Source organism: Aptenodytes patagonicus, chromosome 2 (genome assembly GCF_965638725.1).
Source record: "Aptenodytes patagonicus chromosome 2, bAptPat1.pri.cur, whole genome shotgun sequence".
Lineage (NCBI taxonomy): Eukaryota > Metazoa > Chordata > Aves > Sphenisciformes > Spheniscidae > Aptenodytes > Aptenodytes patagonicus.
This window is the reverse complement of record NC_134950.1, coordinates 121,734,882-121,761,969: the sequence shown is the minus strand read 5'-3', so window position 1 is coordinate 121,761,969 and position 27,088 is coordinate 121,734,882. Positions and strand designations below refer to the sequence as shown.

At 37.1% G+C, this 27,088-nt stretch overlaps 1 protein-coding gene across 1 annotated transcript in view; it reads right to left on the bottom strand.

Moving 5' to 3' along the window:
* The window catches only part of ULK4 (unc-51 like kinase 4), a 260,277-nt gene that overhangs the window by 191,647 nt on the left and 41,542 nt on the right, over positions 1-27,088 (bottom strand). The window contains exons 20-22 of the mRNA XM_076331013.1: positions 22,248-22,355; positions 17,767-17,850; positions 5,468-5,629 (exon numbers count right to left, since the gene is read on the bottom strand). Coding sequence (XP_076187128.1) covers positions 5,468-5,629; positions 17,767-17,850; positions 22,248-22,355 — 354 coding nt within the window. The remainder of the gene's footprint in view (positions 1-5,467; positions 5,630-17,766; positions 17,851-22,247; positions 22,356-27,088) is intronic.

The window sequence follows — 27,088 nt, the reverse complement described above, 5'->3', positions numbered from 1 at the left end:
TCTTTCAGTCAAGAAATTTTTCCTCATGTCCAATCTAAACCTCCCCTGCCGCAACTTGAGGCCATTTCCTCTCGTCCTATCGCTAGTTACTTCGGAGAAAAGACCAACACCCACCTCGCTACAACCTCCTTTCAGGTAGTTGTAGAGAGCGATAAGGTCTCCCCTCAGCCTCCTTTTTTCCAGGCTAAACAGTCCCAGTTCCCTCAGCCACTCCTCATAAGACTTGTTCTCCAGACCCCTCACCAGCCTCGTTGCCCTTCTCTGGACACGCTCCAGCACCTCAACGTCCTTCTTGTAGTGAGGGGCCCAAAACTGAACACAGTATTCGAGGTGCGGCCTCACCAGTGCCGAGTACAGGGGCACGATCACTTCCCTACTCCTGCTGGCCACACTGTTTCTGATACAGGCCAGGATGCCATTGGCCTTCTTGGCCGCCTGGGCACACTGCCGGCTCATGTTCAGCCGGCTGTCGACCAGCACCCCCAGGTCCTTCTCTGCTGGGCAGCTTTCCAGCCACTCTTCCCCAAGCCTGTAGCGCTGCATGGGGTTGTTGTGGCCGAAGTGCAGGACCTGGCACTTGGCCTTGTTGAACCTCATACAGTTGGCCTGGGCCCATCCATCCAGCCTGTCCAGGTCCCTCTGCAGAGCCTTCCTACCCTCGAGCAGATCAACACTCCCGCCCAACTTGGTGTCGTCTGCAAACTTACTGAGGGTGCACTCAATCCCCTCATCCAGATCATCAATAAAGATATTAAACAAGACCGGCCCCAGTACTGAGCCCTGGGGAACACCGCTCGTGACCGGCCGCCAACTGGATGTAACTCCATTCACCAATGATCATTCACTATGATCATCTATGCCCTATCCATTGCCTTCTGGTCTTACATGCCATACAGTGGCTGGATAACATTCACCCTTTCAGGATGTACTCCATGACTCTCTCAAGTTTGAGAATGAATGCATTAATGTATCTGCAATACCTAAGTCTCTGAAAGAAACTATTCAGCGCCAATTATTTAAGAAAAAACCAGAAACACCCCCCCCAAAAGATCATGTTGAGCTTTCCCAAATTAGTTTCCACTTAAGTGGCTTATGTTTTCTTACTCCTCCTCCAGCAGAAAAAGCCATCTCAGAAACAAATTTAAAAGTTATTAAAAAAAAAATTAAAAAACTTTCAGTATACTGGAAAGAAAATATTCCTTCTGCTGCTGAGCTTGTCAGAACGTCACTTTGACATCTTACAGAATTATTTCTTCTCTGAGTCTAGCAAAATGATAAAAAGATATAGCTTTCCTACAGGCAAAATCTGTGATATTTACCTGAGACATGTGGGACTCCAAAGTGAACAGAAATACTGAGACATAGTCCCATTTGCCACCTCTGACAGGCAGGACAAGGTAAAGTGTCATTTCTTGACTCCAAAGACTGAAGACAGAGAATCTTCTTGATATATTTTTATTATTGATTGAAATAACCATAAGTAAAATTCCATAGTGCTTTACTACTGATATACTTTGCAGACAGCCTGCTAGCTGTAGGTGAAGATATGACACATGTATTTCTTAACAGAAATGTATTTTTACATGTGAATACAGATGTCAGTCAAGCATAAGTTCTTCAGGATACATTCAAATAAGGCAGATATGACTGCAGAATAAAATACAATAGGACACTGATGATCTCAATTTATGTGGTCATGCAGAATAAAGATGCCTACATATCTATAGCAACAATTTAATGAACGTAGAAATTGTACAGTACAATATAGCTGGGGAATACATTAGTATTTTACTTTAAAAATTAGTATGTTACTGAAATCTCTGTAAACTTCAGTTGGTAAAAGATCTGCCTGTGCTAGATTTCAATATTGATTGGTTATTTTTTTCTAAAGTTAAGATTATATACCCAAATACCCCAGCAGTATTAATACATAACCATGACTTATATCAGGCATTGAGTAATAAATCCAACAAGTAAGTTCACCCTCTTGTTACTTTAGTGTTTCACTACAAAGCAGCAAAAGGATTAGAGTACCACCTTAGTGTATCCTACTTTAGAAGCTTCCTTGTCCAATTCACTTCATATGTGGTATAAAATAATTAAACCTCAGTCTTTTGATAAAGGACACAATCCCCAAAACAGCAGAGGGGAAAATCCAGGAACACATTCAGACCCAAGCACAGCTGTGTGAAATGATCTGTCTGGAAGAAGGAGATGGAATGGGCTACATGGATAGCAATAATTTTCATGAAGACCAGAAAAACAAGAAACAAAACAGTTGGACCAAGGATGTAGAAGAATCAATGCCTCCTACTCTTGCAGTCCCCCTCACTGCTGCTTTCACCCAAAGCTCTTCAATATGTTAGGCTGGAGCAAGCCCGACCTCCAGCATGACTAAAACCTCAGTAACTACCTAAGGGGAAGGTATGATCTCCAGTAAGCCTACTGCCTTCAGAGGAAAAAAATGTTAGTTGGGAATAGGGTTTTTTTGTTATATTGTCCATACGTACATTTATAAAACAGATTTGCACAAGATGTTGAAGAAATTTTTGCCTCAGCAGAACTCAGTGTGCACACACAACTTGGTCGTCACCTTAAAACGCTGGCCTCAACACTAAAGCATGCACTGCTAAGGAATTTTGACAGAGAAAAGTTAATAGAATGATAAAAATGCATCTTTCCTACTTAGATTGACAACTGCCATTGAAAGGATGTCCCACAAATCAGCTGAGTTTCTCTAGGGAATCCTGGTAATTGCAGCTATCATGATCTCCTAAAACACACTGCTTTGTCCTAACATATGTCATCTATAAGGGCTTCTAGAGTAGTTCTTGAAGACTGATAAGCTTTGACAACTAAGTCTATGAATTTGCATTATAAAGGAAAGAAAAAAAAATCAGGAGGTAAGAGCTTGGCAAAAACAATATCACTGCAAGTCTTATAAGTGCCAACCCAGGAGTGCCAGATGATTCAATTTTGAACTACAGTATAAATATGGTAACTTACTATGCACGTCACTGCATTTAACATCTCTGGTTGAACAAGAAGCCCATAGAGATCACATTGCTCTATCACAGCTGCAGTGACAAGAGGTGAAGGAACGGAGGAACTCAAAATTTATGATACTTTCAATCTCCTCACTTGGAAGAGACCACAAAAATGCCAGAACTGTTTGACTGAACTGAGCCATTAAAAAAGCTTCATTGACTAGTAAGTAGTGGCAGCTGTCAGTGGACACAAAAAGAAAAAAGTAAAAAAAAAAAAAAAAAAAAAAAGGAGTCGTCAACTAGGCTACAATAAGCTCTTCAGGTTTTAGCTTCCTCTTAAGCATTTTTTCCTACCTTCCAGATAAGATGCATGAAGATTTTCTTCTCATCAGGTGTTATGGAAAAAAGGCAACTCCAGTAGTGTTTAGGAGAGGCTAGCTACCCATAGCATAAATACTATGACAAAGAAAAGATTTCTCAGTGGCTCACCTCAACCTTACAGCCTTGGGAGGATCAATTGATCTGGGATCTCAAAAGAGGCTGAGGATAGAGAGGGACAAACAACAACCCTCTCTTCTCATAGTCACTAGAAACCTCATCTAAGGGCAGTGTATAAACCATATGGCACTGATGATACTGTCCTCTAAGCCCACTGCTACAAAAAGCTGTAGTGAGTCTGCCCTGATGACAAGTACACTTCTGATTCTCAAGAATACAACTTCTGCGCCTTACTGAGCAGAAAAAAAGCTCTTGCCTACCTCAAGCATACTATATTTTCCAAGAAGAAACTGACTTTTCAAGAGGATTTAAAAAAAAAAAAGAAAAAAAAAGCCCACTGACATTTCCTCTGGTGATCTTTCTTTGCTCAGTGTCCAAATGTAGTTCAGACAGACTGTTTCTCTGGGATATGCTGCTCACTGTGGCACACAAAACAGGCCTAACTGTCCAACTGACTGCTACAAGTGGAGCAGCTCTGGAAGTCTGGTGTAGGAGTCACGGGAATGGTAAACACTGAAGCAAAGTTCTCCAAGTGGATAGCAGAGAAACAGGAGGAAAACTTCAGGACAAGTTGAAAGAGAGAAAAAGAGCTACGATCTAGTAGCAAACAAACAACTGCCCAGTCTAATGATTGACAAGAACTGAAAGCACAAGATACAAAACAGCCCTTATGGCAAAAGTAGTGGTAGGAGAGAGGATTGAGCAGACTTGTTTAAATACTCAATAAGTAAAGGAAATAACAAAACTCTAATCTCCAGTCTTTTACCATATATACAGTCATGATGTAAGCATAAAATTCACAGATCAAATGGGTAAAGTCTCAAAAAGAGCCTTTCTGAAAAAGCAGCCTACCAGCCAGACTCATAAGCAGGTTTAAGCTATAAATGCTCTATATAAAGGTTACACATATTTTACATTTTTAGAGACTGACAATCCTATACCCATAAAAGTTCTAAGACTAAAGTTTTTACAAAGAATGTCAGGTACCACAGAACAAAGGCTTCTGTAACGTATTTTACTAAATAAGCTTACTGTTCTAAAAGGTCAACACATTTTCCCAGTATTTGAGCAGTTTATTTCCCAGGCAAGACTCTGCCACAAATACACACTGAGGTGAATGTTTAATAAATACATATATTTTTAAAAATTATAAATTTATTCTACCATTTATCTTTTCAGCCACACTTCAGATACACCTTTAATTCTCTCTCTTTTATTACTTCAATGCTAGACATGTCTAAGTGCATACTGCTGCAGCAGCAACATTACCATTTTCCATCTGGGAAGCCAACAGTAAACTCATTAGTGAGCCTGAGCTCTACTCAGGAAATGAGCATCCAGTTATCACACTTCATTTAAAGTAAGTCAACTTATTGTTCAGTTCCAAAATATTACCTGTATCGGTGGGTTAAGGCTTTTGTTTTGTCAACAAGAGATATGGTTAAACTCACAGCCCTGCTAAGTATTTTCTACCTCACAAACCTTTTTGTTCCAGACCTTTTGCTTGCATGTCATAGCTCTGTTTGTCTTATTATCAACCTATATTAACTTACAAATTCAGGGCAAAGACTAGCCCTGACAATTTTATAGAAAGTAACGTGATGATTTCAAATATGTTGCCTAAGCAAGTCTGTGACAAAAAGAACTAACGCTTTTCATGTAAAACATCATACAAAAAAGAAATTTCAATTTTCCAAGAATTCAATTGATTCTTTGAAAGATAAAACTTTTCAAACATAACCCATGATCACCAGTGTAAGAAAATGTATGTTCCAGAAAATGATGAATTGCAAGGACTTTTCATAAGGACTGGACTGTGCACTTTTCAATTTCAGAAAATTTGTAAATATATTTTAATGTAATCTGAAATATAAATACATATACATACAGAAAACATGCTCAAAAACATTTCCGTTTCAATTCAGAATGCTTTTCAAAATAAACTCCAAAACATTTCCGTATCACAAAAGGAAATTACTTACCGAAACAGCAGTTATCTTCAAAGAATCTACTGTAGAATGTGTGAAAAGGTACCACAAGACAGGTCCAATTTCTCCTGTAATAAATCCTTGTGCATGGCAAGACAGAGTAGTGCAAACATTTTCAATGATCTTTGCTGCCAAATGGTTCACTACCCGGTCTTCCTATAGGAAGGAGAGGAAAGGAAAACTCATATGCAAATGTTTCTAATGTTTTTGATTTCTTTTTAGACTACTGCCTATGGCCATGTTTCATTCCATGTATATTGTCTTAGTGTGGTTTCTGAATTTTATTTGATACTTGCCAAAGCCATTTCATAGGAAACCTCAACTTGTGACAAAGTTATGTTTACAGATCCTACTTCCCCCACTTTCTCTTCTACTGCAAAGACAATACGAGTATAATTTAATACAAAATCTTTCAGCTCCAAATGATCACCCCAAATTAAATGTAGTCACTAAAAAATGACAAGGTTTTGGTATGTTAGAGGCATTCCGTTATCAGTGTTTCATGAATGAATGAATGTCTATCAAAACTCATCACTGCAACAGGCTCTGAAGAGCAAGATTATGATATATACAGTTACATTAGGAAAAAGAAAATTAATTACATTAAACCCTCTTTATTCAGAAGATCCAACAACCCCCTGGGATAAAGAAAAAAATTCTTGCAAGTCAAGTTATTCCATAATTCCATTCTCTTCCTCTTCTGAAACAGACAATCGTGACCAATGTTTAAGAGAAACCATTGGGTCCCATTCTCTACATCAATTCCTAAATTTCCATAAGGGATTCTGAATCCTTCATATTTTTAATACTAATCAAATAATCATCAAACAAATCTGCAAAATCATTTGTGGAAAGCTACTGTATATGTAGCTTTAATACCTACATAATACTATACATACTACAATGTCTCCATGGAATAAAAAACATCATGTCAGAATAATCACGAGCCATCAGCACATCATGAACATCACATGGCAACAGTTCTTTCTCAAGAAAACTGTTACTGACTCCAATGGAAGCTTAACTTAATACAGATCACTTAAAAGCAGACTCTCTACTTTCCCTCTTTCTCTCTTCTCCCCCTTATCTCCTTTCTTTAGTATGTCTTTTTTTTTTTTTTCCTTCACTCTTCTTTCACTTAAAAGCAGAGTCTCTACCTTAACAGAACTGGAAGATTCATTGCTGGTGGTTTTTTGGCTGTGCATTGCCTCACCTTACCTCAGTCTTTAGCTATGGATAAGTGAAGTCTTTCAACAATGTCTTAAATGGCATTCTTGACTTCAGCAAGAGTGAATTTTAATATAAGAAAGACAACCAATTTAATTTGTCAAGTCTACCTCATAGCCTGGCTTCACAAATAATTCATCATAATATCTAATTGATTTCTTTCTTAAACTAATCTCCACATTATCATACTAACCTTTGGATTTCTGACATTTATCTTCACAATCGGAACCACCAACAACTGTGAGCAATGATAATGAAACCTTTCAGAAAGCAGTACAAAAGCCTTCCAGAAGGGGAGAACTTACACTTCATGGAAAATATATTCAATAGCCACTCTTCCTTCTACTGACTTAGGTATTCTAAAATATAGACACTGATGTAGAAATATTTGGAAACTCTAGTAGAATGCTGTTAAAAAAAAAAAAAAGCAGCTGTATTCATCATTTTCATGCTAACCCTTCCTGTTCTCCCAAAGAACTGCAGCTCTACTCAAAATACTTAGAAGAAATACCAAAGCCAATTCCCATTTAAACTAGTTACACTCTTTTATAAAACTCTACTGATTTCTCTGGTCTTCCTTCTGATTTACAGCCATGAAACCAAAGACGATTTAGGCTTCTCTGTTTTTACAGTTTTTATTACTGCAATATATTGTATAATATACAAATACACATACATGTTTACCAAAATTAAGTTTCTCAAAACTTTTTATAAATAATGTTAATTTTTAATCTTTTTCTGTGAATTATACTACTGAATTTCAGTCTTTTTTTTTTTTGGTATAGTTAAGGTAAAAATACATGGATTTATCAAACTGACTATATGAATTTAAAATCGAATCCATAATTGAAATGTTAATAGTCAAGTTAAATCTCTCTTATAGATGAAGTGATTACTAGGAATGCCAATTGGAACTCCACTGCTACTTTAAGCAGGCAGAAACACTTCATAAATGCACTATAATCCCATTAATAAATCATAATCAAAGCATTATACAGGAGGTAATAGTTATTACGAATGTTAAGAAGTTTCCAGATGCAATTACAGCTTTTCTTCACAAAATTTCCCCCTCGGTGCCGGGGAAGATTATGGAGCGGTTCATCTTGAGGGCGCTCACAAGGCATGAGCGGGACAACCAGGGGATCAGGCCCAGCCAGCACGGATTCATGAGAGGCAGGTCCTGCTTGACCAACCTGATCTCCTTCTATGACCAGGTGACCCGCCTAGTGGACGAGGGAAAGGCTGTGGATGTGGTCTACCTGGGCTTCAGTAAGGCCTTTGACACCGTCTCCCACAGCATTCTCCTAGAGAAGCTGGCGGCTCACGGCTTAGACAGGGGTACTCTGTGCTGGGTAAAACACTGCCTGGACGGCCGGGCCCAGAGAGTTGTGGTGAATGGAGTTCAATCCAGTTGGCGGCCGGTCACGAGCGGTGTTCCCCAGGGCTCAGTACTGGGGCCGGTCTTGTTCCATATCTTTATCAATGATCTGGGCGAGGGGATCGAGTGCGCCCTCAGTAAGTTTGCAGATGACACCAAGTTGTGTGGGAGTGCTGATCTGCTTGAGGGTAGGAAGGCTCTGCAGAGGGACCTGGACAGGCTGGATCGATGGGCCCAGGCCAACTGTATGAGGTTCAACAAGGCCAAGTGCCAGGTCCTGCACTTCGTCCACAACAACCCCATGCAGCGCTACAGGCTTGGGGAAGAGTGGCCAGAAAGCTGCCCAGCAGAAAAGGACCTGGGGGTGCTGGTTGACAGCCGGCTGAACATGAGCCGGCAGTGTGCCCAGGCGGCCAAGAAGGCCAATGGCATCCTGGCCTGTATCAGAAATAGTGTGGCCAGCAGGAGTAGGGAAGTGATCGTGCCCCTGTACTCGGCACTGGTGAGGCCGCACCTCGAATACTGTGTTCAGTTTTGGGCCCCTCACTACAAGAAGGACGTTGAGGTGCTGGAGCGTGTCCAGAGAAGGGCAACGAGGCTGGTGAGGGGTCTGGAGAACAAGTCTTATGAGGAGTGGCTGAGGGAACTGGGACTGTTTAGCCTGGAGAAAAGGACACTGAGGGGAGACCTCATCGTGCTCTACAACCACCTGAAAGGAGGTTGTAGCGAGGGGGGTGTCAGTCTCTTCTCCCAAGTAACTAGTGATAGGACGAGAGGAAATGGCCTCAAGTTGCGGCAGGGGAGGTTTAGATTGGACATGAGGAAAAATTTCTTGACTGAAAGAGTGGTTAAACATTGGAACAGGCTGCCCAGGAAAGTGGTTGAGTCACCATCCCTGGAGGTATTTAAAAGACGTGTAGATGAGGCGCTTAGGGACATGGTTTAGTGGGCATGGTGGTGTTGGGTTGACGGTTGGACTTGATGATCTTAGAGGTCTTTTCCAACCTTAATGATTCTATGATTCTATGAAATTTGGTCCTGAAGATGTGCTTTATTTCCTTTCAGCCACCGCTGAGATAAGTTACTCCCTGTGCCAGATAGTCCTGCTACTTTGGCTAGAAAAAGGTCATGTGTCATCACAGTACTCTGAAAACTCAATGAGGCTGTCAGAGTAACTCCATTTGCTGCCACCTGAGATTGTCCATCTCAGCTCCTCTGGGATCTATTCCTGAGCACTGTCTAAGCAACAAGACTTGTACCATTTTCTGCTTAATTAGCTCTCTGGAAAGGAAGCCTGACTTAAACTAATATTTGTCCTCTTAACGAAAGGAGTCATCCTGTCACGTTACCAGGACCTAAGCTATGTTAGTGAACAGAAATGGATCTTCAAGATATGAGTAAAGCAGTTCCATATAACAGTTAACCTCTGTCCATATCATGAACTGCATCAAATCTAAATCTATGAATAGAACTGTATAAAAAAGAAGCACATACTCTACTTTCACTGGGTTTAGATTTCAACTAGTTTTATAAAATGCACTTAAAGATAAAGCTCCTAATTTTCAGTCATGTTGAACACTTGCAGATGTACCTGTTTCCAGTTAAAGTAACGGATGTTTAGTGAAAATGAGCCCTGAGTGAAAAAGCAAATACCAAAAGGGTAAATAGATGTAAACTGCTAGAATAGAACTTCTTTTAATCAAGTCTTTCTATTCCAACTGGGGAGGGGGGGAAATGCAAGTCAAAGTCATCAAAGAATCTCTCTTCATTTTTGGAAATAACTGAATCTACTGGATATTTTTATTGATTGTTAAAAACTTAACATGACACTAGAAGTTTTGGAGGCGCTGAAGATACAGTCACTACACTAACCAACATACTACCTAAAAATAGCATAATTTCATTTAAAGGTTAAGATAAAATCTTTTATGATCTTTTTATATTATACTGTGCATAGATACAGACACTTGAGTAAAAGCATAATACTGATACAGAAACATTGGAAAAGCTGAAAGATTGAGGAAGTAACACTGTATTCCATCATTATTCTCAATGAACTTCCATACACTTCTTCCTTTAATCTAAACAGACAGAATAAAAAGAAACTACAAACATAATGAAGTAAAGCTGTATCAACCTAAGCATTCACAATTATAAGAATTAAATCTTAATTTGGCAACAATTTGCAATATAAAGCCTTCACAGAGAAAAAGGAACATGTAGAAATAAAAATTTTAAATACCTTCTGTGGAAAAAAATTTAAAATTCTGTCAGTAAACTAGAGAACTGAGATCTAAAGAAGAAATTGAAATGATAATGTATATAACTCAGACCATTGCTTGGATACTATAGGCAATTCTGTCAGTAAACTAAAAAACTGATGTCTAAAGAAGAAATTGAAGTGGTAATGTGTATGATTCAGATTATTACTTTTACTGACAGAATTGCCTATAGTATAAACCAGAAAACTGATAACTAAAGAAGAAATAAAAGTGAGAATATATATGATTTGGACCATCACCTTTATACTATAGGCTGTGCTATACTTTCTGAGAAAATAGTTACGATTTTATTCTCCTCCAAATTCTCCTTTCTCCTTCAAACTCACTGTAAAGGAGCTGCTCTGGCTAAGAATACCTTAGCATACTGCCTTATATTATATATTGGCAATTATTTCTTAAAGTTATCTTTTATTATTAAAATTCCTCATCAGTTCAGAACCAAACCCCTCAGATTTATAGCTTACTCACTCATAAAGGAAGAATTCTATACGTCAGAGGGAAACGTGTACTATATAGCTTACTGGCAAGCTCTAATTTATTAAAAATCTTGCTTACACAGTACCTTGAAAAATGCACATCCAAGAGACAGAAAATCATCCTTTGTAACCTCATTCACTATTTCTGATTCAAATACATTCTCCAGGTGCCATGCTTTAAAATGAGAGGATTATGCACATTCTAAAAGCCAGATACAGCTAATTAGCTATAGCTGTATATATTAATTTAGCCATGCAAGTGTATTGCCTATATATCATTTTTTCCCGGTTCTATGACGTTATTATTAAAATTGTATATAATTGTGTACCTTGTATTTACATGCCATTTGTAAGCAGCAAGGGACAGATACCAAGCTTCTGAAAGCTTTTTCAATGGTTCCTCTCTGCTTTCACAGAGGAAAACTTAAACGGAGGCTTGCACACAGTTTCTGACTCAGCTGTCTAGTTTCAGTGAAGGACCTCATCAAAGCAACATAATCCAGACTACGTCAGACAACAAAAACTCTAAGAGACATCAAAAAGTTGTTTGGATATGGGAGAGATTATTAGTTCTAAGAAGACTATCTGAAAAAAAAGTTTTAAAAAGAAGATCTGAAGGAAGGGAGGGGCAAACGTAAGGGAGAAAACAGTGGAAGTGGAAAGGTGACTGGAACATAAGTGTGAAGAGGGGCAAATGTAAAGCAGAAACTAAAGCTGAGATTTCGCTTAGTTAAGATTAGGTTGAACCTTAAATGTGATAACGAAAAGCAAAAAAATATATGCAGAGTCAATGAGGAGATTGAAATAAGAGACGGGTTGATACATTTGGGGTAAAGGAGACAAGGGTAACTTTAGCAAAGGAGTTTTGAATAAACTAAGTAAAATGGTTGAAAGGAAAAGGGTACCCACATTAGCATGAGGTACTTAATATTAAATAAGAATATCCTTTCTGAAACAGAAATATGTTTCATGACTGCATAACACAGGAACTGTAAGAACTAAGCACTTTAGCTATAGAAATCAGGACCCTGACATCTTAAAGACTGCACACAAATATTTAAAAGTTGAACTTAGACAATCAATATAGATGCCTGGAACAGGAATTGTGTGTCCCTGTTGGAAACAGTTGTTGGAAAAGATTAGTAAATAAATATTAGAATATTTACTACATGGGTTCTCACAGACTGCAACATTATACCAAGACCAAACACATCAAATTTGGCTTATCATTTGTTATTTATGAGTGTACCAATTTCCTTATTTTGACACATCATGAAACACACCAGTTCTTTGCCTGAATTGAAAAATCAACTTCCATCTCAAGTTAACAGCACTGAAGTGCAGGAAACCTGTAGGGGATCACAAGTTCAGATAAAAGAATTTCCCAGTCTTCTACTCCATTGTTCTAAAATTCCTTTCACCTATACATACACTTTGCTGCTGTTAGATTTTTCAGGCATAGAAGGCATGTGGAAACAACACTACCTGCATTTTCCTGAACATTTTGTTCCTTTACAGTCAAATAAAAGGGACGCATGCATATTTGAAACTCCTTCCTGCTCTACTGTTCTGTTTCAGAGGGCAATTTGCTCTGATTATGACGAATCTTATAAAACTCCAGAGATCATTATGAAACTGAAGGACAGTCAATTTATCTTACAAAACTCAAAGCTATATAAACTATAGTACTGAATGACATAAACTGGTTTTATTTTCTTGAATTCTTATTAAATGCATCAAATAAAGCTTCTTAACTGGCAATAAAGACTACAAGTAAGTATTTTATAATGCATATACTTAACACACTGTGGTAATTCAGAATTTATTGCAAAAAGTTAGTTTGCCATTTTCATAAACAGAGACCATACAGAAATATTAACTCCAGAAAACATACTGCGCTAAAATTAAATAAGCTTAGAAAAATTAAAATAAATTTATGATTTAATTAAATGTAATTATAATTTCTTAATTACTAATGTAAGAATACAACTCTTACTTACATGTAATAAATTGTTAGATCAGGGAAATTTATTGAATAAATAGCAGATTACAGGCTACAATGTAAAAAAAAAGAAATACAACAGCTAAGAGCTTAAGCTGCAAAGAACATTAAGAACAGCAAAGAAATTTAGACGGTATTTTCAGGATTTTCACATCCAGTTCTTTACTAGCGCAAGCAATAAAATTTGCACAGAACCTCAATTTAGTTTTAAGTCAGACCTTAAAAAATTCTAGATTGTGCGTTTTAACTATTTCTATTAATAGCTTCTATTATATATCATTATATATTACTATTAATAATAATTATATAATTATAATACATTATCTATTACATATGATTTATTATATTGTTATTATAATTAATAATTATATAATTATTATAATTACTATAATTATTTGTATTTCTGTTTCTCCCAAGTAACAAGCAATAGGACAAGAGGAAACAGCCTCAAGTTGTGCCAGGGGAGGTTTAGATTGGAGATTGGGAGAAACCTCTTCACCGAAAGGGTTCTCAAGCATTGGAACGGGCTGTCCAGGGAAGTGGTTGAGTCACCATCCCTGGAGGTATTGAAAAGACCTGTAGGTGTGGTGCTTAGGGACATGGTGTAGTGGTGGACTTGGCAGTGTTAGGTTGACGGTTGGACTCGATGATCTTAAGCGTCTTTTCCAACCTCAACGATTCTGTGATTCTATTATCTCCTATTTCACAGCAGGATGGGGGGGAGGAAGTGTCATTCATCCCCTCCCCTACCACATCTGCATATCAGCCACTAAACATTGTGAGCCACTCACTGCCTGGACAAAGCAGCTCTGTGCCTGCTACCAGAGCAATGCAAAATTGACTCATAAAAAACAAACAAACAAAACCATATTAGAGCCAGAGTATTAGGTTAGCAGAAAAGAGCACTGATTTGAAAACTGGAGAGGGCTGAAAAGCAGCACAAAGGGTTTCAATTGGTACATCAGTAACAAAAATAAGACTAAGGAAAATTGAGTTTGCTGCTGAATGAGGCATGGCCAAAGGACATAGAAAAAGCTCAGGAGGTCAGTGCCTTCTCTGCCTCAATCTTTACTGCTCTCAGGCCTTCCATGCCCATGTGCCAAATAGCAAAATCTGGGCGAGTGAAGTATACCTACAGAACAGGAGGACAGAGGTAGGGGACACTTAAGCAAACTGAACATGCATAAGTCCGTTGAACCAGAAAGGATGCAACCAAATGTGCTGAGGAAGCCAGTTGGCATTGTTGTGAGGGAGCACGTCTTCAAAAGTTTATAGTGATCAGGACATAATCCTGTTGACTGGGGGGGGGGGGGCAAAGGGCATGCCCACCTTCCAAAGGGCAAGAAGAGGAAACCCTAACTCTGTCCCTGGAAAAAATACAGAGCAAATTCTCCTGGAAGGTATTTGCAGGTACATGAAGGGCAAGACAACTGGTAACAGAACAGATTTATGAAGAGCAAAACCCACCTGACCAATGTGACAAGCTTCAACTATGAGATGACTGGGTCAGCGGACTAACAGAGAGCAGTGGGTTTAACTTACTTCAGCTTTAACAAGGCTCTGCAGATGGTTTCCTATATCTAACCAAATAGCAAAGACTTGGTCTTAAGTGGACTACAAGGTATGTAGAAAGCTGGTTGGACCACCAGACTCAGAGGGTTGTGATCAGCAGTACAAAAGTTCAGCTGTGGCGGCTGGGGCTATCAAGGGTCAATATTGGGGCCAATACTGTTAATCATGGTCTTTAACATAACGTATCTGGCAATGAATTAAGAAGCAATTCTGAACATTAGGGATTTTTCTTCCAGTTATCATCTTGGTAGCACTCTGCTGGACTCACAACATGTCAACATCTTTCTTGTACTGGGGAGCCCAAAACTGAACACAGTACTCCAGATGTGGTCTCATTAGCACTGAACAGAGGGGAAGAATCACTTTCCCGAACCTGCTGGCTACTGTCTTGCTAATACAGCCTGTGTTGCTGTAGCCCTTCTTTGCTGCTAAGGCACACTGCTGGCTCATGTTCAACTTTTCATTGGTACCCCCAAGTCCCCTTCTGCAGAGCTGCTTCCTAGGGAACTTATATGGTTGCAGGCAGTTATTCCATCCCAGAAGCAAGCCCTTGCTCTCACTTTTGTTGAGCTTCATGAGGTTCCCGTCAGCCCATTTCTCCAGCCTATCCTAGTCCTTCTGACTAGCAGCCCTGACATCCAGCATATTGATGCTGCTCCCCCCACCAATTTGGTGTTACCCAACTGGAGAATATACTCCAGTTGGTCACTCTGGTCATTACTGAAGGCATTAAACAGTATTGATCTCAGAGGGACACTGCTAGTTATTGCCTGCCAGCTGGAATTTGCACCACTGATCACTTGAGCGCATTTTCCTGCCCACCTTATCTTCCACTTATCCAGCCCGTATCTCACCAATTTGGTGATATGTATGGGAGAGTGTGTCAAAGGCCTTCCTAAAGTCAAGGCATACAACATCCACTGCCCTCCCCTTGTCCACAGTGCCAGTCATGTCCACATCATAGAAAGGAATCTCTTTGGTCAGAGGGCTGGAGAATATGACATACAAGGAAAGGCTGAGAGAGCTGTTCAGCCTTGAGAAAAGAAGGTTCAGGGAAGATCTTATTGCTGTCTACAACTACAAAGGATAAAGAGAAATTGGAGACCGATGTTCTCAGAGGTGCATGGCCATAGGACAAGAGGCAATGGCCACAAGTTTTAACATGGGAAACTCCAATCATATACAAGGAGAAAGTTTTCTAGTATGCGGGTGGTCCAGGCACTGCCCAGAGAGGTTGTGGGATCGCCATTCTTAGAGACGTTCAAGAGTCAAATAGACATGCCCCTGAGCAATCTCATCAATTTAGACCTGCTTTGAGCAGGAGGTTGGATTAGATGGCCTCCAGAGGTCCATTCCATCCTAAAGTATTCTACAGTTTTACAGCTTCAAACAGGTTTTAAAACAAACAAACAAACAAACTTCTAAGACATGTGGTTCTGTTGTAAGTCAGTTTCATGACACCACACAGATGTTTTCATAAAAATTCATTAAGTAGATTTTTTGTGTAACTTTTGCTGCTAAAGATTGAGAGATCTACTTTTTCACTAAATAATGTGATAGACTGAAGAGACTGATATACTATCATCCTGGATGCATCTACTTCAGTAGTCCTACTCTTACATGTTTTGAAAGAAATATGCAAAAAGGACACCATAAATTTTATTGAATACTTTAAAATCTTTCTCTCTCTGTTTTTCCATCTTTGTTCATTCCTCCTTCACTCCTGCATCTAAAACGTCTGGCACAAAAACTTTTTATATCTGATTATTCTTTCCTTAAAAAAAAACCTCTTGCAAACAGATGTCTAACAATAATATGATTTTAATTATCTAGTTTTAGATGCTGCAACAGCATTTTTCAAGAAAGATGGGTGGCTGGTAAAGTTATGGAGGATAAGAAGAGGATTGCTACAACAGCGGAGGAAAAGAGTAGCAAAAGAAATTGTAAAAGTTAGTAACACTAGGTGGTAAGTTTCCTTCTCCATTTTCATATGTTGTGAAGTACTTTACATAATTATGGATATTTTTGATTCTTCAAATGGTGCTGTTCTGGAAAGTTGAGGCTGCTACAACTGAGACAGAGCAATTTGTATTAGTACATTTGCACTGTACTTGCACAAACAAGCATGAATACTTAAACTCCGTTACAAACCTCAAGCATCTTCACAAACAGAAACTGTAGAAATGCACAGCTGTGCTTGGTTAGCCTACATAACTTAAATTTAATTAAGTGTAAATTTAAATTCAAACTATTGCATGGGAAATGTATTTCTCTTTTGTGTTATTTTTTCAAGAAAAATATATCAAGATAAATTATTAAGAAAATTTTGACACGTTTCAGGACTAAGAAGTGATTTTATTCTCTAGGAATAAATTAGTGTCTTATGGATATCTTGATTTAGTTTCTCTGTACTGAATATTCAGAAATAGCAAGTCTTCCATTACTAAATTTATAATTAAGTAGCTTCTCACTAATGTGCCTTAGAATGACATCTTACTCTAATTATGAGCTGGAAATAGTCCACAATACAAACACAGTTGTGTGTTCTTGATCACCTGAAGGTTTGAAGATGTTAAAATGCATCTAGACTCTTCCTCTATTAATCACAATCTGTAGGCAATAAAGATCTCAAAAAAAGAAGAAAAAAGATATTTCTCTTGCTTTCCCCTCTCCAGCAACCTCCGACATGTTTTCTGCCTTGAGCTTTGCCTTGGGCAAAAATAAAGTCAAGTAGTCTCATATAAACAGTAAATGCCAACCCTCTACTCAATTCTTTTTCATTTTACAAATTGGAACTATATGCATGTTTTTCTTCCCTTCTTCTAACACAGCTAAGTCATCACCAAGAAAAATGAAGAACATAGCATAGCACATGTACAAGAATAAAACTAATTACTTCTCTTTGGCCTCAGAAAAATGCTAACAACCCAGTACTATAACAATGCAGTTTTCAAAAACTCTATATCAGTCACCTCAAAATAGAAAGTAAATCTTGCTCAAAGATGTACGAAAGATGTATGAAAATCAGATTCCAAGAGGACAGTACAAACTGTCAGAACATTTCTCAAAAGAAAGCCACAGCATTAATAAATTCCACATTTATTAACAGTAATTTATATTTACAATCCCATTTCCAAAAAACAAGCAGCAATGCATAAATGTTGAATGTACAGAGAACAACACTGCATTTTTGCATTAATCTCCTGCTTAGGTCATGGTCTTATCACGATTATTTAAATTCAAGAGCAATACTTGGTTGACAAGGTACTGCAGTGCTGCAGGCTACAATCCTCACACAATGCCTAAAGGGTTATTACAGTGGGGAAATTCTATTGAGGACAATGAAAGAGCCTTACCCCTTCCCGAAGACACCTCATTAGAACAGTGTAAGCAGCCAAGGGAACAACCCAGCATTCTCTGGGGTGCTTCCTTTTTTCCTCCTGAAATGAAGCCAATGGCACAAATGATCAAATCAAAAAATCACAATAATCTCATCTACATAAAAAATGGGTAACAGATTCTTAATAAGGTTCATATTATACACATTTCAAATTAACATATGCTAGAAAATATATTAAATTCCAGAGCAGTATTACTATTTAAAGTTATTTCATGTGCAGCACAGAAATTTATATTTTATTAGCTCATTTAAAGAGCCCCCAAAATCCATAACAGAATTTGTCCTAATATTTGTTTGATCGATTCCTTCTAATTCACACACACAAAAAGATATTCTTGCATTCCTCTCAATCATTTTGATTACTACAGAAAAAGACAACTGATTATTAAAAGTAGTAATGCTTCTCTTTAAATGTGATTAAATTATACCAAACAAACAAAATTACTTTTGTCTGGCAACTAAAAAAAAATATAAACTTACTTTGGAAAAAAAATATTCAAAGCCATGCAGGAAGATATAAAGTGTCTAATAAAACTTACTGTATGAAATAACCTCCAAGATCTTTATGTATATTTCCTTGAAATCACCCTGTTAGAGAGGCTAATTCACTGCTAGTTGAATCAGGGGTTTGATTCTTCCATTAGAAGTTAATGAACTCCACTTCCCCCCCACCCCAGTAGCCTACTGTAAAACTTCAAGTTTAAAAGAGGACACTTGGATATCATTAACATTTAACTAAAACAACCTCCGTATCTAGGCTAGTAACACAGAGATATTAGCAAGTGAAAAAAATAGCCTCTTTTGGGAAAGAAAGTGAGAAACAATAGGCATTGGATGGTATGAAGATGATGCGCCATGAAATCAACGTGTAGCTTGTCTTATTAAGTAGACAAAGGATGACAAGCAACAATTCCTTCAGAAATTATACGTTTCTTGAACTCTACTGATTATATTAGTAAATTACTTTTAGCATTCTAATTAACTTTATAATAAAAAGCATAGGATGGGCAAGGTGGGGATTAATGATGCAGAAACAAATTATACTTTCTGAATTTCCTGATTTCTGAGTGGCCTACACTAAGTCAACATACATGATGTGATAATGCCAGGCATTTAATTAAAACATAGCACATTAGCAGCAAAAACTTTTACTGAATTGCCTACTAAAATTAATTTTCCTTCTTTATTGAAAATAAATCAAAACTTTACTTGCAACATATATCAATAGAGAAAATGAGTTTGTTAAATGTCCCATTTTTTTAAGCTTTACTTCTGTTAACTTTGTATTAGGAGGTATGGAACAATTTTCCTTGGAAGTAATTTACAAACAATAATAATAAAAGTGGTTTGACATCCAACCGAGACATCAGATCTACTACATTCCACCTCCTTCATCCTGTCTGAGTAACAACGTATTGACATCTGATCACAGTTTGCCTTCCAAGGCTTAGTGTATAAGTTTAAGAAAATGCAGCCCAAGTTTCAAAGGATGGTAGGTTACTTTCTAACAGTCAAAAGTGGAATCTTCTCCACCTGGAAAAGGCAGGCCAAGACCAGAAGACAAGACAGAGTTAAAATGACAGCCTATGCTGGAACTGGCATGGGTCTGTTTCTCATTTTATTCCTCTAATTTAATCAGATATTCTGTCAAGTTTTTCTATAACCATACATATTAAATGTACTATAAAAAGCCTTAAGAAATGGTGCAGTCCTGAAACATTAATAGTTCTTCCATTCTTCAGACTGATTAATGATTTTCTGCAAGGTTTAGTCCCTAGTTAGAAAAAAAAAAAAAAAGGCAAAAGGTGTATGAAACTTAGCACCATTCTTAATTACCTATACACACCCACACAATTTGACATTTAATAAATTTAAATATATCACCAAACACTGGGGGATGTTCCCACTTTTTGCTCACAGCCCATGTTGATTTTGTTAAAACTTTAGGTTCTGCACCCTAATAACACAAACAGCACGAAATTAATAGAAATATTACATAGAACTTGAAACTTTTCCCTCAAGGCAACTTGCTTAAGAGTAACAGAACATCCTCCCTGGAGTCTGCTCATGCTACTTGTGCATTGCTCTTGGCTTCTGTTCAGAAGAAAAGTGCAGAAATGGAGTGTAAGATCTTACTTATGAGATCTCATATGCAAGTACACACATAATACCAGAGTTTAGGATTGCAGAGGAGCACTATGATTATCTGGACTTTTTCCCAGTATTTTCTAAGCCACAGAAGTGCAACCAGTGATCCTGTATTTAACCTAATGAATCATGCTGCACCTAGATAGCTGAACTTAATTTTAAGTGTTTGATAACTTATGATTTACCAAATGTTCATATGAAAAAGAAATAATCTTTATCATTATTTAATATTAATATTGTGGTTGGACCTAGAAACACTTAGCAAAACCCCAGAGGGAATAAATAAACAGATAAAAAACTGCCATGTCCTCCAAAAAATTACAGTTTAAATGATAAATATTTGGCAGCTTGATAAAACAATCAAGCAGGCTGAACAGCAAAATGGAAGAAAACAAGGAAAAAAGAAAAATAAAAATATTTTGTGTACAATTCCTAATTAGTCAGATGCAGTTATGATTTTATTCTTAAATTAGTCAAGGTATAAAGCTTTGTTGTTTAAAGATATAAATTGGGAATAAACATTCTTGTTTCATCTTATTATGCTACCATTGACTTGGTGTGTGATCTTGGCAAGGTCATTCAATACTACTGTTCTGCAGTTTAATGAGCAACAAAATGCCTACAACACTACAGTATTCTGAGGTTAAGTAGGTACAGTATAGAGAAATGAAAAGCTTTATAAAGGGCTTTTCTTAAAAAATTTAAATAAAAAATAAAAAATGTTAGTGTCTCCAAGCATACAAATCACAGTGATATTTTTGAAATTTTACCACGACACAGTGCCTTGAGTTCATGTGTAGAGTAGTTCCAAATATTTCTTCCTATTCTCTAATAATTTCTTAGTTATAACTCAAAGCAATGCAACCCATTACTATAGATCTTCTTGAAACATGACAGAGTTGCCTTTTAAATACAAGTTATCATGCTTCAAACATTGTGAAGTTCACAAATACATACAGACTCAAAAAATTTGTCAGTTCACATTTTCAGGGAAAAAAAAAATCTATTAGGGTCAGTGCATGCAAATCATTTTGCTGTTATAGAGCCAGTGTAAACAGATTTGTTTCAATCACTAAACTTTAATTTCAAAATAAAATCAAGCAGTGCAAAATACTCTTGCCAAATATAAACTTAAAACTCCAACTTGAAAATTATTTGGTTTTATTAGTGGTTAAAAATTACACAGTTTGCAATCTGTCTGATGATGCTAAATACAATTTTTTTTTCCCCTAGAAAAACTGAGAAAGTATTAAAACATAAAAATAAACTGTGACTGTGGATGTATTTTCCATAACATAATTTCTCAATGTTAGAACAAGTTCCGTGACTCTGTGTGTTTGATAGATATTTCGGCAATTGCCTAACCAGAAAAGGACGATGCTTGCTAACCTACAAAAACCCAGGCAACCATTTCACCTTGTGGAACACGCAAAGGAGCTAGGGGATGAGGACAATAAAACATGGAAGTTCAGCACAAAGTCATAACTACAGTAAGTAAAATACAGATCCATTTGGTATTTTCATTACTTTATCAAGTGACTTCACAGACTGATAACTAACATGATAGCATTCAGAGCAATTAGATGATGCAGTTAATACAAAGGCTTCAGAGAAGCTAGGGCTAGGCTTTTTCTGTTTGAAGTCACCTTCATTTCTAATAAGTAAAATAAAGTATTTTACTCTTTGAATAAGGGAAGAGAAAGGTGAGGGTTTAGAGGAGCTGTCATCTCCAATTCCTACTATTAATAGCATTTCTTTTCTACAAATAACCTCTGTTTATTTTTAATGTGAATCTACTATTTCTAGACTGAAGGTTTAAATCAGTTCTAGTCAGGAATCACCATAATTCCTTTTGAAATTAGTCAGGATCATTCCATTTCCTTTTCCACAGCATTGTGAATCCTACCATGCTAGGATAAGATCTAATATGGACTAGATATTAATTTATTGATATCATAGGCTGTACTGATACATCCTATTTAATCAAAGTCTCTACCTAAGATGTTCTAACACTTAGATCTGCCACTTGGAGGCCAGCAGTCATTATGGTGATTGATAAAATTGTTTTATGAAGTTAAAACTCTATACTTGAAGAATGCAATTTAATTTATCTCAGATGAAGTACATGATTGGATTGATTCTTAAAGTAGAAAAAGTATCACAGAACATACAAGGACAAGAAACTGTTGAGGATACAAATGATAAAGTAATTTGCTTTTTTTGTCTACTTTTCCATGGGAAATTTTTTTCATATTTGTTAAATTTGTAAGGATCACTTGATAGTCTTACCTCACTGGCTATGAGGTAAAGAAGCTCCCCAAGTGCTGGTAAAAGGCATTGTTTCAATTTGCTATTTCTGAAGTTCTCTCTGATGAGTTCAGTTAAAAGTATAATTGCCTAAAATAAAAAATTACATCATAGAACAACATGTATAATCTTTTCTCAAGCAAAATGTACTGTTAAAGGCAACAAGCTTTATCTGGAATACTGATACACTCTTCATTTATGCTAAAGAGCGATTTGCAAAGGATTTAGTAAGCATGGAAAGATAAGAAAAAATAATAATTATGAAACAGATTATATATGCAACATGGAGAAAAATGCAATAAGGAAATAGCCTAGGTGACAAACTGTCAGCTATCCTTTCTTCCCTTTCCCTCAGGACAATAGAATTAGATCTGCCAGGAAAAAAAAGTCTACTTGCTGTTCCTATGTTCCTATCAGAAGATCTAAAAGTTCTCCTCACCATCAGGTTACAAAAAGAACAAACAACAAAATCAAACAATTCTGTGTAGATATTAAATCAGGAGATAGGAACTCTTAAAGTTTTGTCTCCTGATCTCTGAGCTTACTGGCAGCTCACTGCGTGAGAACTGGATGTATCATTTCAGTTTTCTGTACCTCAATAGTTTTTGTTTGCAAAGTGCATATGTATATCTATAAAAATACAAATTAAAAAAAAGAGAGAGAGAGGGAGGGAGGGAGGGAGGGGGAGAGGGAGAGGGAGGAGGAGAGGGAGAGGGAGGATGGAAATTGAAAATTATGATTCATCTTGTAAGAAATCACTTTCCCATACACATATGGAACAGATTTCAACCTAACGTTTAATGCTGGACGCATTCAAGAAACCAAGGATGATTTAGCTACCACATGTTAAACTAAAAAGCATGCTATCTGCTGGCTGGGGTGTGCTCCCCCAAATCCAAATGTGCTCCACTATGTACCAAGCATATAAGCAGTACAGAAGCCAGTTGTTTCTTTAATTTAAGAAAGATGGATCTACATTTACCCTCTGGCTCCAAAACATTCATGCCTTGCAAGAGGAGGAAAAGAAGACAGTTCAGCAAATACAGATTTAATATACTTCCTATGTCCCTTAGTAGTTCCTTTGACTATTGGGAAGGATTTAGTTCTAATACTTTTAAAGTGCTTATGAGATACAGCAAATAAGCTCTGTAAACAGATACTGTTGGTGAAGTCAGTGATTTCCAATAGTTTGCTTGATACGCTAAGTGAGATCTGAAGTTATTTTTATGTACTTTGTACTTTAAATAAACAGTAATGTTGCACATACTATTCCATTTTAAACCTTGGAAACAGTCAACTTTTTAATTACTTTAAATGTGAAGTGTGATGTAGCTTGCACTATTTTTTTTTTATTAAACAGAGGAAGCATTGCTGTAAAGTACTTTACCCTATGGAAACAGGAAAAAAAAAATAGTAGTTCAGGCAAATAACGATACTTATTGCATATTTCACTGTTACACAGAAAACAAGGCAATAGAAACCATCATATTATGATCTCCTTTAGTATAACAAATGGAGCATGAATTTTATTTCATTCTTCTGCTTATAAACTCTTCCTTTCCCCTTTAAACAGCAAAAACATTATCAGCAGTATCACCGAGACATTTCATGTGTTTATTTTATGCTTTAGTAGAAAACAATGGACTTTTTAAAAATGGACTTGTTTAAAAATATTTTAAAGTAGGACTAACTGTGACAGTCCTACCCCAAAGTCATTGAGTCCAGGTCTTACGTATTGATGATGCTACAAATATCTGATAAGAAGCACAAATGTTTATGCAACAAAGGATCTAACTAACCAAATCATAATGAAATAAGTACTGGCTCACTGTAATACTTTTTATTGTTCTCTTCTAGTTTAAAACTACTTTTAACATGGTTAAACAATAGGGAAGAGTTAATGAGCTGAAAAAATAATTCTCTGGTGTTTTTCCCCGTTGAGCTAGTATTATCTGTATACAGAGCACACTGAGCACAGACTTCTATCACTCATCTCAGGGAACTCAACATTTACAGTCCTATTTGAATACAAACAAGCAGCACTTCAACCCAGGCACAAGGGGTCTAAACAGCAGCAGTTCTGGGAAACCACTTACTTTGTGCAGTCAGTTTCCCAAGATATTCTCAGACTTTGCATAGGGTTTAAATGGAGAACATGATAGCCATTCTTGCAGACTGGTCTCAAATTAATCCAACAAAAAGATATGGATTTTTCAGTTCCGATTATGGGCCCGCCAGTGTGGGCTCCTTTCTCCTTCTTTGGAGGATCCAAGTCTAACTCTCTTGAGCATCAGTTTCATTGCACGCTCAAGGAACTGCTCGATTCACTTCAGCTGACCGAGTCCCACCACCCTAACACTTACAAGCTTCATAGTTTTGCCTCTGTTAAGAAGCTTTCTCTAAACAGAAAAAAGTACTCACATTAGACAGAACCTTTCAGGTGAAGCATGGGAGATGGCTCAGATAACTGGTTTTCAACACAGCTGAAATACTCATATAGCTCAGTGTACAGCAGAGACTAATATTTCAGATAGTACATTTAAAACCTGGAATCACCTCACTTGGTGACCTGGAAAAGTCAGGCAGTTCACAAAATCTGGTTAAATTGTGGTGGTTAATCTGTGATTTGTTTGCCATTATGTGTTGTCTAACTCTTTCACATTCTTAACCAACACACTTCAAGCATGGGAGATTATGTGACTGGGATGGAGTTGTGGAGACAGACTATAGCCTGGGTTGAATATGAGGCTACAGAGATGGAACACATGCTATTGCTGACTGTAATGCCACATCGCACATTTTTCTGAAGTGGAAAAGGACCAGCATAAAGATGGATGGCAAAATATAGCCACATTCATATACCTGCATTGTGGCTACAGCGGCAGATCTTGCTTCCAAAGTTTCTTCTGGTGCTGTAGCTATTAGCTAGACAAAGGATTGATGCAGCTCAGAAGCAAACAACAGAGATAGACACATTTTCTGGACATAACCAAGGAAGTGGTGTAGCTTGTCTGTTACAAATGTAGGGGCAGGAAAAGCTTGGGAAATGGGAAGCTTGAAGTTGAGGAAACAGATGTAGATGCAAGGACAACAGGGATGCAGAAGGAGACTAAGGGAAGTATATAAGGTTAGGAGTTTGATCTAGAGCGTTAGAAAGGTGATACTGTCATCCATATGAACAATCCACAATAAAGCTCCCAAAGAATTTTAGTTTCTCTTGTTAGAAAACCGTGGGCCAAAGTCACTTCAGTACTTACTCCCGAAGGGGAGAGCAAAACAATCTACAGTCCTTTCTCTGAAAGGGATTTAATGTGGCATGCCTTTGAAGAGATACGTGGTAACTGAAGGATGTAACAGAAAAGTTTTTCAGAGTTACAGAGACACATGCTCTTTACTTTGGGTAGCACAGGAAAAAATAATTAAAAACCACCACCACCAAACAAAGCCACCACCACCATTGTGGTTTTCTCACAAATCATGAGAAGTGTTTGGCCAAAGGCAAAGGTTACCTGAAATAGTCCTGGCTCTCTACTTTCAAAACACACTCTCTCCTCCCACTACCTCAAAAGGCCTAGCAAAACACAGTCCCATCTAGTCATTAAGCAAGAAGCAGCTAAAAAGAAAGTGTTACTCTGAGTATTTTTCAGAAAGCTAAAGAAAATTGTGATTTTGAACATAAATCTCATTCTGTATAAAGCAATGCATATAAATGCCAAAACACATACGCTGGTTGCTGATCACTGCAAAGCAGATAGCAAATTTGTCATTATGCATACACCCCAATAAAAGTATGTAATACATTATTAAATCCTTGATGGAATACACGTACACTACATATCCACCAATAAAAAAAAAAGTAAAAACATAATTTAAGTTTTTATCCACAAAGAACAAACACATAGAAAACAGTGTAACTTAGAGAGTATTTTAACTGAGAGGTATGCTAGGCAGGAGACAAAAATTCTGTTATTTCGTGGGAGAGGACCATTAAAAAATGTACGTAATCTTGAAAAAACAGGAAATAAATTCATTATCATCCCTGACTTGCAGTTCAAAATATCAGAATATCCTGATATAAGAAACTGCCTCAATGCTTATCAGCATCTTATAAGTCACTTCAGATTTACTGCAAGACATCATCTTCTAGAGATCTTTATCGGAAAACTACTTGTAGATGTTGCTAAATTCTGAACTGCTTTCATTACAACGTTTAATTTTTTTACAACAACAAATTCATAGGTGTATAAAATCAGTTGCTCAGTAAACAAATACTCTTGTCTCCTAGATCCTTTGCTAATATTAAATGCAATTTATGTTTTTGCAAGTCATAATATTTTTGCAGGTAAAGGCTAGATTCCAGACTCCAACCTCACTGTCATTTGCATCTATATAGAAAGAAGCAAGACATTGACACAAAAGCCTCAGAAGCTCAAAGAAAATAATCTGTGAAAATTAGTCTCATTTTAGCAGACTTTGCAAGAAAATATTCTGTGGAAATCCCATCACAGACATTCACAAAAGCATATAGGGAACTGAAAGATGAATCAAGTAGTAAAAAAAAAAAAAAAATAAAAAAAATAATCAGGAGTTTACAGAGTTTAACAAACATCCCAGGAAACAACCATTTCCAGTCCTAAAAGTTATAAAATGTACTCTTCTTTTTTTTTTTTTTTTACTAGTTTACAGATATATTTGGCAGTACAGCACTTTTTCTTCCTCAGAGCACTAAAGAGTTTTTATCCTCAACTTTCCTTGATTTTCCTTTACCTTCTGACCTTAACAGCTTCATAACATAACTCCACTCTTTGTACAGAGAAATCGTA